Raw genomic sequence first — 14,320 nt, forward strand, 5'->3', positions numbered from 1 at the left:
GTTTTTATGTACAAGGGACACAAATGTTTTTTTTCGTGTTGCTCGGAACAGGTTTAGGAAAACGGTCACAAACGTTAGGCTTAGGCAACAAAACAAACGTCAGGCTTAGGCAACAAAACGAACACTAGGCTTAGGCAACAAAACAAACATTAGGCTTAGGCAACAAAACGAACACTAGGCTTAGGCAACAAAACAAACGTTAGGCTTAGGCAACAAAATGAACACTAGGCTTAGGCAACAAAACAAACGTTAGGCTTAGGCAACAAAATGAACATTAGGCTTAGGCAACAAAACAAACGTTAGGCTTAGGCAACAAAATGAACATTAGGCTTAGGCAACAAAACAAACATTAGGCTTAGGCAACAAAACAAACGTTAGGCTTTGGCAACAAAATGAACATTATGTATTAGCATCAAAACCACATAGTTAGGTTTACGAAAACGGTCACGGACATTAGGTGTAGGCAACAAAACCACGTAGTTAAGTTAAGGAAAATGTTTACGAACGTTTAGGTTGAGGCAACAAAACTACAACGCGGTGTGGAACTCTGGTCTATTCTATTAATTATAATTCTATGCTACGTCACTAGCTTTGACCAATTGTCGTCCATGTACACAAAATCAATAGATTGCATTTTGTGACTATTTCCCAACCTGATAAGAAACTGGGCTGCTTCAGCATAACATTGGAGCACTAGGTAGGAGGGACCATCGGTAATTTTGGACACTGCTTACCAACACACAGTCAAATGGTTCAGTACTCATATAAGTATGCACTATTCATAACTTTGAGTAGTTACATAAACTGGAAAAAAAATAAAGGTCATGTAGGCCTGGAGATTCATTGTTATTTATTCTATCTTTAAGTGAACATTTTTGGGAGTTGGCAATAAAAACAATTAGCATTTTGATTCTCTCTAAATGTGCACAGCTTGATGACATGACACGTGGCCTGATGTTGCCATTTATCCACAGGCTTGAAAACAGTAGCTTAAACTGTATTTGCTTAGTGTACTTATGACAAGATGCGATGGATCCACTAAGCATGCAAAATGCCATAAATATATAGCTCGGCTAATTACATAGCAACATTATTAATGCCTTATTTATTGAAGGGGACAAACTATTAATCACTAAACTCTCCTCCAGGGAAGCAACAGCTCACGCAAAGCACTGCAGGTAGCTTGACAGATGAGGGATTCAAATGCTTTCCTTCGCCATTCTGTCCACTGACTAGAACTTTTCATTCCTTTCTTTTTTCATATGAATCATAACACTGAATTCTGTCACATTGTAGACAAATGAGAGCAATTAGTGTGGGGTAAATCTCCACTTTGCTGCATTTAAAACAGCTAGCTGATCAGTTTCAGTGTCTGGGCCAGTAACATTCACTGCCGTTTGCCAACTGAGGATTTGCCTGATTACCAAAACCCTGATGAAAGCTCGATCTTCGTGCACTTAAATGTCTGAATGTTCCCGCAGTCATCGGCACACTGTTGCGTTCACGGCTGCAGGGGATTTGTGGCTGTAATTGATTGGCTCTTTAAACAAGGTTGATTAATTACTCGTCATTTGGAGTAATATCCTTGCACTGGTCAGTGTCAGCTCATACTTTAGCTGACGGATCCATGTGATTGGGATGACATTTCATTCCTCCAAATCATTCCAGGTGTTTTTTTTCCAGCCACTCAGCCGGGGAGAAGTGGAATCTTACGGTCTATTCTGACTATGCTTATTATCGCTCCCTCCACTACTCATAGCGGTTGTGTGTTGGTGAGAAACTGTCCACGAGTCTCGACTGCATTATGCAGTAGTGTGTGTGTGTGTGTCTGTGTGTGTCTGTGTGTGTGTGTGTGTTTACAAGTCTCCTGTGGCATTAAGTTTACGATGGTTCCAGTCAGTGAAGGGTTGCACCAAAGAAAGAAATATGAGCTCTATACAAAATGAGCCCCATGTTCACACACACACACACACACACACACACACACACACACACACACACACACACACACACACACCTTGTGTATTAGTGTTTGATCGAGGTTGTAAATAATTAATGCTTCTTTATTATTTGTCTCGCTGGTGTCCTGCAGTCCTCTTCCCCCCCTCTCTCTCATTAATCTTGTTTTATGTTGGTCTTCTCCCTCAGGACAACGCTGCCTCGCCGAAGCCCCCGTGATTGGATGAGAAAAAGACAACCACTGGCTACCAGTATGGACGCGCGACATCCTGGAGTTTCCCACAATCCTTAGGTCTCCGGTAAGTCCGCAGCTGCGTAAAGGGCTTATTTCAACTTGGTATGTTTTATTTTAATGTAAAATCTAAGGTGGAGCCCTTAGCTAAATTGGGGCCTTGTTGTTGTTTGGATCAGAGGTCCCCAACCTTTTTTGCACCACGGACCGGTTTCATGTAAGACAATATTTTCACGGCCTTCAAGGTGTGGCGGAAGAATACGACGAAATAAAATGATACGACCGGCATGAAAACAAATATAAAATGCATAAATAAATACAACTCACAATAATGCTGCAACGAGACGGTCCCATCTGGGGGTAATGGGAGACAATGACACCCGAATTGTGTTCCTTATGTCCAGTCTACTTCTTAATTTTGTTTTGATTGCCGTCACTGCAGAACATCCTGCTTCACAAAGAGGATGTGTGAAATGGAAGCAGGGTTTTCAGTGCTTTAGTGGCGATCTCAGGATATTCAGCCTTGATTTTAATCCAAACACCAGCAGAGTTGTTGTCTCAAACATACTTTTAAGGCCACCGTCATTTACAATCTCCAGCAGCTGATCTTCCTCTGTCGCCACATATACAGAGCGGGCTTGGTTCGTCAGAATTACTCCTGATATTTAATCAGACTCCTGATATTGTCTGTTAAATGAAGCTTTCATTGTCTTGGAAGTTGTCGGCTCTTCTTCTGTCTCCTTAGTGGCCTTTCCCTCTTTGCAAAGAAGCTCTCCAAAAGTTATTTACTCATTTTCGCTAGTTTGCGGGCTTAATTTTTGAGGTAACGTATCACGTGACCGAGACAAGCGTCTTGACATGTCAAGAGGCACAGGCGGATGAAATTGCCAGAGAATCCGGTCATTTTTCAAAATAAAACTTCTTTCAGACTCTGATAATCAATAAAACGGATATAATATAATATTTATTCTTTCTGTGCGGCCCGGTTGGGGTTGGGGACCACTGGTTTGGATGAACTCCAAACTCCAAACTAAACGCATATCATATCCAGGTTGGCAGCACCTTTCTGTGTGCCGCTACCTTAGCATCACTGCTAAACAGGGAAGACCCCGAAAAACGTATTGAAAGAAATACTCTTGATTTGGATTGACAGGGAAAGCACTGTCCTCTGTACGTTCAGTGGCTGATCACGTGTGTACAGTCAGATGAGCAATTCTTCACCGAACAAACAGCCCCCACCAATTGTTTACCTCTCTGTCTGAGGTCCTTGAATGCCTCTTTTTTCTGATTGTCACAGTGTCTGGAGTCCCTTCACTGTGTTATGTCGTCTCCATAGAAACCAGCTGTAGTCGGGTTTCTACACGAGTGGATGTGGTCTCCGAGGGCAACCCAAGGAGTACCAAGAATTCTCTGCATTCTTCTTCTGATCGTTATTTTCTTTATTTTTCTTCTGTGGTGTTCAGATCTGCAGCTGAGCACCACTAAACCCTGAACCGTGACCAGCGCCGGTCCACGGCTGACCTCCTGTCAGGTACGAGAAACGTGCTTTCACACACACGCTTTCACACACACGCTTTCACACACACGCTTTCACACACACACTTTCACACACACACGCTTTCACACACACACACACGCTTTCACACACGCGCTTTCACACACGTTTTCACACACGCTTTCACACACACGCTTTCACACATGCGCTTTCACACACGTTTTCACACACGCTTTCACACACACGCTTTCACACACACACATTCACACACACACTTTCACACATACACACACACACACTTTCACACGCACGCTTTCACACACGCTTTCACAGACAGGCTTTCACACACACACATTCACACACACGTTTTCACACACACATTCACACACACACACACGCTTTCACACACACACACACACACACACACTTTCACACGCATGCTTTCACACACACGTTTTCACACACACACTTTCACACACATGCTTTTCACGCATGCTGTGCTCAGCAGTCAGTCGGAATAGAAATAACCCTCCATACTCAGAGCTCTTCATGCTGAGTGGTTCTCCATCGCTGCTCTACGGTGACATTTCTCAGGAATGTAGAATGTAAGCCTGGCAGTAGTCTGCACTTTAGTTATCGTCAACACATCCCACTCAGAAGGCCAAAAACCAACCCTGCGTTCTCTCGATATACTCTCCTATCCCTACCGTGACCCCCTTTGTCCGTGGTTCTCCTGGAACAGCTGGGTACTGTAGTTTTTAGCAAACACTACTCAAACAGGATAAATAGTGTGTTTGTTGGGTACTATTTCCAGCTGTGGATTTGGTGCACTAGTATTTAGAGAACCAGGAGGGAAAGTATACACCGCGTCAGGCTTCGGCTTAACAGGCAACACTTGTTAGTAGTTTTGATCTTTTCATTGGGTTTGTAGTCAAGAAAACCCAACTTTTCTTGAAAGGATGTTTTCATGCGTTCAGCATGCTTGAGTGTCTAATTATAGCTCTAGGATGAGAAGTTACATTTCTGTGATTGTGCGAACCAAACCAGAAGAAAAACAGCCCGAGGTTAGGCATCATTGTTTATCCACGACTGTAGCTTTTTTCTTTTTTCAATTGGGTTTAAAAATGTATAGTAAACACTGTATATTTTGCAGGCCAGCATTATATTTCTTTCCTTTTTGCCCCTTTAAAGACTGTAAACTTAAACATCTGTTCTTTAACTCTTTCTCATGTAGAGAGCCAATAGTGAATATTTGCATCAGAAACGGTTTATTGCTAAATATATTACACATACAAAGATTTAGGCTTGGTGATTGGTGCATGACAATAAACAATAACATTTTTCAATATTGGAACATATCCTCAGTAAGCAATGAGACTGAAAGCTGACTGTGTTGTGCTCATGTTCCCGCTCTCCCCCTCTTTCAGGGGACCCCGTCTCGTGCCGCGATGATGTCGGTGGACGTGACCAACCGCAACTGCCCGGCCGCCACGCCTCCCACCTCGCTCAGCCTTCGCTCCTCGCACAACCAGCTGCTGAGCGGCGACGTCGTCCGGCAGGGCTCCGCCACCCCTCCCAAGTGTCGTAAAAAGTACGCGCTCACTAGCATCCAGGCCGCGATGGGCCTCGGGGAGGCGGCGGCAGCGGCGTCTTCATCCTCGCCGTCTTCATCCTCGCCGTCTTCATCCTCGCCGTCTTCCCCATCGCGGTCCCCGACCCCAAACAATCCCAAACTGGCCAAGAACGGAGCGAACCAGCTGCGCAAAGCCGGTCAGGATCACAACAAGAACACGACGGACCTGGATTCCGAGGCTATGGCGGATGAGCTCAATGTCAACGCGGCCGAGGAGGATGAGGGTCACGCTCTCACCAATAACGACCGGGAGGAGGACGAGGACGAGGAGGTCGAGCTGCTCTCAAACACCGACGCGGAGCCCGAGCAGAAAAGTGAATCAGACATGGACTGTGACGTTAACGCGACCGTAGAGCTCAAACTGAACGGCAACACGACAACAGACTTTGACTTGAACATCGACGCAGAGGAGAGCAATGACATCAGCATCCTGTCTGAGAAGGAGGTGATGTCAAAGATGAAGATTGAGGAGGACGGAGAGGATGCGGTGGCGGAGGAGGAGGAGGAAGACGGGGAGAAGAAACCTCTGCTGTCGGTGCGGAGCGAGTCTCCCGCGCAGAAGTGCGACGTCTCTCCGGGCCTGGAGCTCATCTCCGACCTCCGCTCCAACCTCAAGCTCCTCAGATCGGGCGGCAAGGACTCGCCGGTGCCCCCTCCGCCCTCGCCACCCAAGCACGCCAGCCAGGAGGACGCGCCCCTGCTCTCCGTGGCCTCCTGCTCCTCCTCCTGCTCCTCCTCCTCCTCACCGGAGACAAAGAAGGACAGACGGACGGGGGCAAAGACGGACTGCGCTCTGAACCGCATCCAGAATCTGAACCCCAGCGACGAAGAGTTGAGCTGGACCACTCTGTCCCAGGAGAGCAACTCCCCGGAGGAGACAGGTACGCCCATTGACACAAAACACGTTCCAGAAAGACAGTTTCACAGCCGCCGACATTTAGTTTTCATGTGAGTGTGTGCCGGCGACTCTGGCTTGTTATTTTCCCTCCTGTGTTGCAATGTACCATTCTATATATGGGGACCAAGCGTGTGTGCGTGTGCGTGTGTGCGTGTGCGTGTGCGTGTGCGTGTGCGTGTGCGTGTGCGTGTGCGTGTGTGTGTGTGTGTGTGCATACAGAACTCAGACACTGCTGGAACAGAATAACAAACACTTTGGCCTCCAGTAAATCTCCCAGAATCCCTCTGGCTGGGACAGGAAGTGCCCTCGTAACCTTGTGGGTGGTTAGCAGGCTAAATCTGCTGCGTTCTGTTTCGTGCTGTGTTCCTGCGCGCGTGTGTGTGTGTGTGTGTGTGTGTGTTCTTACCAACCCATAAAATCCATAAAATGTATATTTGAAACATTTCTAAAGTGACGTCTTGAAATTGCTTGACAGCACAAAACCTCAATAGATTCAGTTTACTGTCACATAAAACTGGAACGAGAAGACGTTAAAGATCTATTTTTTTATCAGTGTCATTACCTTGCATTGAGGATAAATTACTACTCTACTTAGCGAACGTTGTGGTGAGTCACCGCCTCCTGTTGTGGGCCACTGCTCTCTTAAACTAGCTTGTACCTTTGCAGCAGGTCTGTTGAAGTCATTGCACTTCTTCGTCGGTGTGACGTAAAGATCTGGATGTCCCGTTTAATGGGGCCCTTAAAACTCTGTTCCTCGGGCCTCGCTGCGAGACATATGAGGCACATCCATCTCATCTGGAGCAGCAGCAGCCCCCGACCTCTGAGCTGTAGCTCAGCTGTAAACCATCCGCTGCTTTTTCCTTTTTCTCCCAGAATGCTTCTCTGCTAGCTCTCTGATCACTCACTGTCCCCTTTTTTTGTGGATCTAAGGCTCTGAGCATCTGTGCGTTTCATTTCTCTGTGAGTGTGATTGGGAGCACGCTTGTTCAGAATTTGTCAGAATCTACTTTCCAGGTGTTCCTCTTCTTCATCTAAGTCATTCCAGAGTCAGGGCTCAACAGTAACGGTTGCCCGCCTCCCCGGAAAGTACACTCTGTGTTTCGGGCGAGTGGAATGCCTCATGCAGTCGTCCTATCGGGCAAATGAAAGATAAATGTGATCTTTATTAGGGGCCAATGATCAGTAAAAATATGCGATCGGGTGATCCCCATTAATGCCTGATAATGCTACATTGTGAGCAACAAATCCGTTGAAATCAGCAACTTTATTTAACGTAGCTCTCCTCTTGCCCGTTGTCAGCAACCGGTTGGCACCACAGTCCTGATTGGCTAAATAACGGAGCTAACAATATATCAGCATTTTCATCACACATAAAAATATTAAATTGTAATTCATTCCCATCATGCTGCTCAGAGCAATCACAGTGAACCGCTCTTCTGCCGACAGCTTAGTCTCTCCGTTATTCTGCTAATAACGAAGCTAACGGCTAAAAAATGGGTATTGTGCGAAGGTTATTAACTGTAAATGTAATCTTGTAAAATGTAGTGGGGGTGAGAAATTTAAATAAATCTAGTTTTTTTGAAGATGTTTTCACAGCAATATAATAAATATATAATAATACATATTAGAGAGGGATGTTTGACTTCCTAACACTAGCTCTAAGCATCTTATGATACATAATTAAAACTACTAATGCCTCCCAAAAAATGAATCAAAGCAAATTATAAAAAAAAAAATACAATTATTTATTATAAAAATTGTGTGTTTTATGCAAATAACCACTATAGATAACAACATTTAGAATGTTTTTTTGCCCAATTGTTAAAAATCTCTTGTTGATTTTATTAAGTAAGTTTGGCTACCGGGTGAGTAAAACCCCTCAGCCACTCCCCCGAGGGGCTGCAGCTGTGGATCAATGCTGGTGTATCGACGAGCCGAGGACGGGGACAAACGTAGACGCTGCAGTCTCTTAGTCAAGACGTATCGTCCTCTCGAGGGTTTTACTGAGGAGTCGACGGTCCTGATCCTGGCATCGTTCATGTTGTCGATATCTAACACATAGTCGTCCATGCTGCTGCCCCCCCCCCCCCTCCTGCCCTCTCACATCGACAAAGCCGTGTTGTTTTCCCAGGTGTGTGTCACATTCCTCTGTGGATGTTTGCGGGTTGGAGGGCCAGTACGAAGTCGCTTTCACACAGAGGAGCCAAAACACACACACACACACACACACAACATGATGAGTGCAGTACAGCAACATGTAAGAGTCAGCAGTTTTCTTTTGCCAGATGTTTTTTCTCTCTTTCTCTGTCTCGCTCACTTCCTCCAACATTTCTTCACCCTCACTTTATCGAGGTCCTCCTCTTTTCTTTTCTCCCCGTATGCCTGCCTTCCTCTCTGCTCCTCATCCTCGCCCCTCGACTAAATATGATACTGAATGAAAGATGATGTGTGTTGGGTTGCCAGGGACAACCAAGCCAGGCTTAAGGGAAGGTCGGGGGAGAAATTGTTGACATTTGATGAGGAAGATTTATTTGTGTCTTTCCGTGTGCTTGTGTGTGTGTGTGTGTGTGTGTGTGTCTCTCTCTCGGGACTGGAAGGGGAGGGCAGGCTTATTTGAGCTGTTTGTGCTCCAGATGGAGGGAGAGCAGAGACAATAACAACAGCAAATATAGCTCAGCTGCAGGAGGATACACATCCTCCTTCTCTCCCCCCCACTCTCTTTCATTCACTCTTTTCTCTCTTCATGTTCTCCATGCCTTTCTGTCCCCCACCCCCTCTCTCTCTCCTCTGTACTCTCTCTCCCTCTCTTTCCATCCCTGCCTGGGGTTTGCTCTGTTTGGTTACAGCACTGGGCTTTGCTGTGTGAGAGGCAGCTAGCTAACTATGATGCTGGGGAAAGACTACATGCTGGCCATTGTGATTGTCAATTACGAGGGTAGGTGCATCTGTCGGGAGTTGGCTGCAAACTACAGTTTGAACGCTGCGTGCGTGTGTGTGTGTGTGTGTGTGCACGCACAAGCATGGGTATATGTGTCTCTTTCAGCACAGGGATAAAGTTTGTCTCTGCAATGGTGTCGTTCTCTAGATATCTGTGGTCTGTGCATGCTGTGTGTGTGTGTGAGTTGGTGATGGTGTGTGTGTGTGTGTGTGTGTGTATGTGTGTATGCGCTGTGTCGTTTCACTGAGAGAACATGTGTATGTGTTTTGCACTCCCCTCCCCCTCTCCCCTCAACTCTGCTCTGGCAAGGAGCTGCATGCTAATGGAGGCTACCGTAGGCTAACTGCTACGTAGCTCGGCTGTGGCACATTTCCCCACAGACTGCACGCTTTAGCTCTTCCCGTCTGATTCCACACTCGCAGAGTGTGACGCTGCTAACTTGGAGGCATGATGCACCATTCGAGCCAGTGGTATCTCCCTCCCTCTTTCTCTCCCCCCTCCCCCCCGTTATGTACGTACATGCTTAAATCTACATCCAGTTCATCTCATGCTGGCACCAGTTCTCCGAGTCACCATCTTCCCCCTTTCTCAGCAGACAGACACTCTCCGGTTCTCTCTGTCGTAGATTTTCTGACCCATTTTTTTGCTCATAAAAGACTGCAACTCCCAGAAGGCTCAGCTTTACGGCTCCTCGCTCTAAAGCACAGCCTTCAGCCCCCAGGGGGGATGTCTGCCAAGAGCGTATGTGCGCATTTTCTCTACACTGTATGAGCCATTTCTGTTTCCATTAAAACAACCAAACCTTTAATAACTGTGTGCGTCTGAACTCCCCAGTCGTCATGGTGACATGTGGCCTGCTGCCGTAGCGACAGGGCCGTGGGCTGCGTTTCATCTGCATGGTCAGCAGTTTGAGAACTCTTTATGTCACTCACACACACACACTCTCACACACACACACACACACTGCTGACCAGTCCCTCAGAGCATATATCACCTTTATGAGTCTCTACATCAACGTCACACACACACACACATACATGCCATCAATAGTTCTCTGTGTGTGTGTGTGTGTGTGTGTGTGTGTGTGTGTGTGTGTGTGTGTGTGTGTGTGTGTGTGTGTGTGTTTTTCAAGGTAAACGCTGTATTTCCCCTCACATTCCATCACTGTCAAATAAATGATGTTAACGGTCTGCTCTCTGTGCTGCCGATGTGTTAGAGAAAGGAAGTTTAGATTTTTAATTACAGGAAGTGCTGTGCTGAGCGAATACTTTTTGTAGGTATTTGATTGCAGTTACATTCATTGTTATTATTTCTCGTCGGTCAGCTTCATTCAGTTGTACATGGTAATCATATAGCAGGTGAATATGGGAAAAATGGACTCCCACACTGCTAAAAGTTTCCCTTTGTGCGAGTGATATGCAGTATACTAAATTGAGTTTGCAACACTGATGCTTTCATCGCCATCGCAATATGGAATAAACTTTAGGAACTATAGGGTTGGAGTCAAACTCAGGCTGAATTATTCTAATCGACACGAACCACTGCAGACCTCCTGTTTTCTCGATCTGGAAAACGAAGTGGTGGAATGATCTGGCACATTTTTCTGATTTCATTGCCTCTTAAAAATGATTTGCTGTCGGTGTTCGTGGTCTTCCATCTCACATAAAATACAACAGCAGCGTTTACCAAGTGTTCCTCAGTTGTTGTGTGAGGAAAGACACGGCTGGTCGAATGACAGCTGCTGCTAATCGCAGTCAGCTGTTGATATTTTTCAGTGTATGTTCGTGTGTGTGAGGGTGTGTGTGTGTGTGTGTGTGGGGGGGCTAACTTCCATTTGGTCACATGGAGGAAAAAAACTTATGTTTGTGTGTGTGTGCGTATGTATACAAGCATTTGTAAGAAAAGTACACAAGAGGTCTGTGACTTTTCCCCCCAGATATCTGGAGTGAGCAGTCCTTCCAGACCGACCCGGACCTGCCTCCAGGATGGAAGAAGATCACGGACATGGCCGGCGTCTACTACTGGCACATTCCTACGGGCACCACCCAGTGGGAGAGACCCGCCGCCCGCCCGGCACCCCCGGGACAGACCGAGTCCCAGGCCCCGGGCGAGCACGCGGCCTCCACGCCACGCAAGCACACCCTGGGCTCACTCAGCCCCTCGCCCACTCCTGACCACGAGGTGAGAGACGGAAAACAACAAGCTGACACACATTTTAGCTCTGACTTCAGTCTTATTTGGGTTTTTCTGTTTTGTGCTGTAATTGTCAGTTATATTAGCAGCTGTTCAACTGGGATCACCTGAGATGGTTGGAACAGGCTGTTAGTCGTCCATCCATCCACAATGTAAAGAGACGATGAAGTCACAGATTTAAAGTTACTGTGAGGAACTTTTAACTGGTTATGAAACAGTCTCAGTTTCATACTGATGCCTCTATATGACCTTCATAAAGTAAACACAAGAATGTAATACAAATATAATGAAGTCAAAATTACATATGCCGTAGTAATATTGTCGTATGCCTCCAATGCAATTCACTTGAAAATTAAAATCCTCTTTATTAGTCTCGTTTGTGTTTTTAGAACCTCGGGTCATGATCGTCATTATTACAATTGGAGACGCCCCACAGCAGACAGTTAATATGAGAGCAGCTGCTACAACGCATGTGGATATACAGTAGTACGCTCGGTTGCCACATTATTAAGTACACCGCGCTAAAACTAATGCAGTCTAACACCACAGTCCTCCTGAATGTGTGTGTGTGTGTGTGTGTGTGTGTGTGTGTGTGTGTGTGTGTGTGTGTGTGCGTGTGTGTGTGTGTGGGCGGGCTCACTTGCAGGCGTCCCAGGCAGAGGTCTTCTTCAGGGGCTCGACTCGCTCGGGCAGCACCACCTCCGACAGCTCGGTGGAGCCGCTCTCCGCTCACGAGCCCGTCCTCGCCACGTGCGGGTTCGTCAACAGCTGCTACTTTGTGAGTAAAGCGTCTGTGGTATTCTGCACGTTTTTAAGCCTCGGTATTTTATCGTATGTCCTGACTGAGATCAGCCGAGGGAGTGGCAGACATAGGCAACGAGACGACTGGGTAGAGGGAGCGAGACAGAGAAGGGCGACGCCGTCGATACTGCGGTCGAGCAGCAGAGCAACAAGAACACGGAGTCAGTCAATCAGTCATCATGCAGAATGATGGAGGGATACGGAGAGAGGAAGGGAGAGTGATGCAGAGGAGCACGGTGTAGATAAGATATTGATCCAGTGAGAATGGACTGATGTTGACAGATAGATGTGCCAAAATCTCATTCTGACCTGCCGACTGCTAGCCAGTGATACCAGAGCCAAAATGGCAGACATAATCTTTTTTTTTTTTTTTTAATCTTCATCTCTCCCCGGTTCCCTCTCTTTCCCCTCCTCAGCCTCGCTCCACATCTCCACAGGGGAGTCCTGACCCAGAGAGTCGCTCTCAGCTTCTTGAAGATGAGGACAAGGTAGGATACTTCAACACTCTTCTGTTCCCCTTCTGCTAACCGCTCGCCCGGTTCTCCTGTTATCGCCCCGTGGAGTTGAGCTTAATGTCTTTCTTTCTGTGCCGTGTGCTGTGGCACAGATAAAAGAAGATACTCACAGCATCTGTATGTGTGCATTCTACTGTATATTTGTGTCACCTACAGAGCAGGGAGTTCAGTGTTTGGACAGTTAGTGTGCACTCATGGACACTTTTTATGAGCAGGAACACAGTGAGACGTTACAGACGCACATGGCACACAAAGTCCACTTACATGTTTATCTTTAAAATGTTAAATGAACATACTAGTGTATTGTAGTGTTTTTGTTTTAGCATTGATTCTTTAGTGGCTTTCTATCTTGCAAACTGGATAAGAATTATTGTTATTATTATTTGTATTATTATTAATCAGTTTTATACATTTTATTTTAATTACGGGGGGGCTTTTTAATCTTTTTATGGGATCGTCTACTGTCTGTATTGTTCCACATCGTACTAATCAGGAATCAGCAGATTCTCAGCAGCAGGCCGATCAATAGCAGCATGAGGCATTTTGATCGGCAGCGTTTTTCCTTTTTAATAAAATGTCTCGCTGGGTCGCTCCTCATTGCAGCAGGCGCTCTGTGTGGAGTGAGCTAGTTAGCTAACATCCTTCTTCTGTCTTTCTTCCCTCGCTCCCTTCTTACCTTTCCCCCTATCACTATGTGTGTGTTTGAACACTGTGTGTGTAGAAACAGCCGTGGAGTGATTTTGGCGGAAAGATTGATAGTGAGATGTGGAAGGCAAGTATAACGCACTCAGCGGGTCTCTCTCGTGGTGCATTTCACAGCGTGGCATCATGTGCTACCAATTCACTGCCTTGTGCAGAGAGCATGCGTGGCTGATTGTTCCACATAAATGCAACCGCACCGACCACAGCATCGTCGACATTTGGCTGCAGCAACACACACACACACATACGACAGGTTGTTTTTTCCTCACTCACCTATGAAATGTTGTCGTCTTTTCCCTTCCTGCCGGCGCAGATGTGAATGAACGTTACACGTTAACTCCCTTGCGTCCATGCAGCATGCCCCCATGTACACGTAACACGCCATCCCTCCATCCGGCGAGGCCTACACAACGATGCATGCTGGCACGACATGCTGCGTGTGGTCAGAACATTTACTCTGTGCCTGCTTTAGCCCCTCTCTCACTCTCCATGTAACCTAGGAATGGTACGGCAGTCATACATGTAGGTGTGGGGACGGCAGCTCTAGTTGGATAAAAAAAAAAAAGCACATTGACATGTTGAAACTGAAAGAAAGGCCCAACAGGAGGTGAACTAGAGCCTCATCTGTCTGGAGCCGTTACATCATGAGGGACCAGACGTCACACAGAGGACCGTTTTAGCAGACAGTATTACAGGTTACATGTGTGACACGGGCTTCAAGGAGGGGGGGGGTGTTTTTCTGTGTCACGTTGCACGCTCCTGATAATGTCGTCTGTACATGCCAGGACCTGCAGGCGGCCACGGTGAACTCCGACCCCAGTCTGAAGGAGTTCGAGGGCGCGACGCTTCGCTACGCATCGCTCAAGCTAAGGTGAAACGCCTTTACACACACACACACACACACTCTACTACACTTGTCTGTGTGTCTTACCAGTCGAGCCTGGTTGCTCTACT

The 14,320-nt window shown here is 46.6% G+C and overlaps 1 protein-coding gene across 5 annotated transcripts in view; it reads left to right on the forward strand.

The window, feature by feature from the left end:
* Nucleotides 1-14,320, forward strand: part of apbb2b (amyloid beta (A4) precursor protein-binding, family B, member 2b) — a 42,210-nt gene that overhangs the window by 13,014 nt on the left and 14,876 nt on the right. For 4 of the 5 annotated variants that reach the window (XM_076091012.1, XM_076091015.1, XM_076091013.1 and 1 more), the window contains exons 2-9: nucleotides 2,149-2,258; nucleotides 3,655-3,722; nucleotides 5,114-6,200; nucleotides 11,092-11,336; nucleotides 11,995-12,126; nucleotides 12,566-12,637; nucleotides 13,386-13,436; nucleotides 14,152-14,237. In XM_076091012.1, coding sequence (XP_075947127.1) covers nucleotides 5,135-6,200; nucleotides 11,092-11,336; nucleotides 11,995-12,126; nucleotides 12,566-12,637; nucleotides 13,386-13,436; nucleotides 14,152-14,237 — 1,652 coding nt within the window. In that variant the 5' untranslated portion in view covers nucleotides 2,149-2,258; nucleotides 3,655-3,722; nucleotides 5,114-5,134. The remainder of the gene's footprint in view (nucleotides 1-2,148; nucleotides 2,259-3,654; nucleotides 3,723-5,113; nucleotides 6,201-11,091; nucleotides 11,337-11,994; nucleotides 12,127-12,565; nucleotides 12,638-13,385; nucleotides 13,437-14,151; nucleotides 14,238-14,320) is intronic. The other variant, XM_076091016.1, reaches the window with a different exon arrangement.

The sequence above is a fragment of the Anarhichas minor genome, unplaced genomic scaffold, assembly GCF_050575085.1.
Source record: "Anarhichas minor isolate MPS153535 unplaced genomic scaffold, ASM5057508v1 ptg000014l, whole genome shotgun sequence".
In the NCBI taxonomy this organism is placed as follows: domain Eukaryota; kingdom Metazoa; phylum Chordata; class Actinopteri; order Perciformes; family Anarhichadidae; genus Anarhichas; species Anarhichas minor.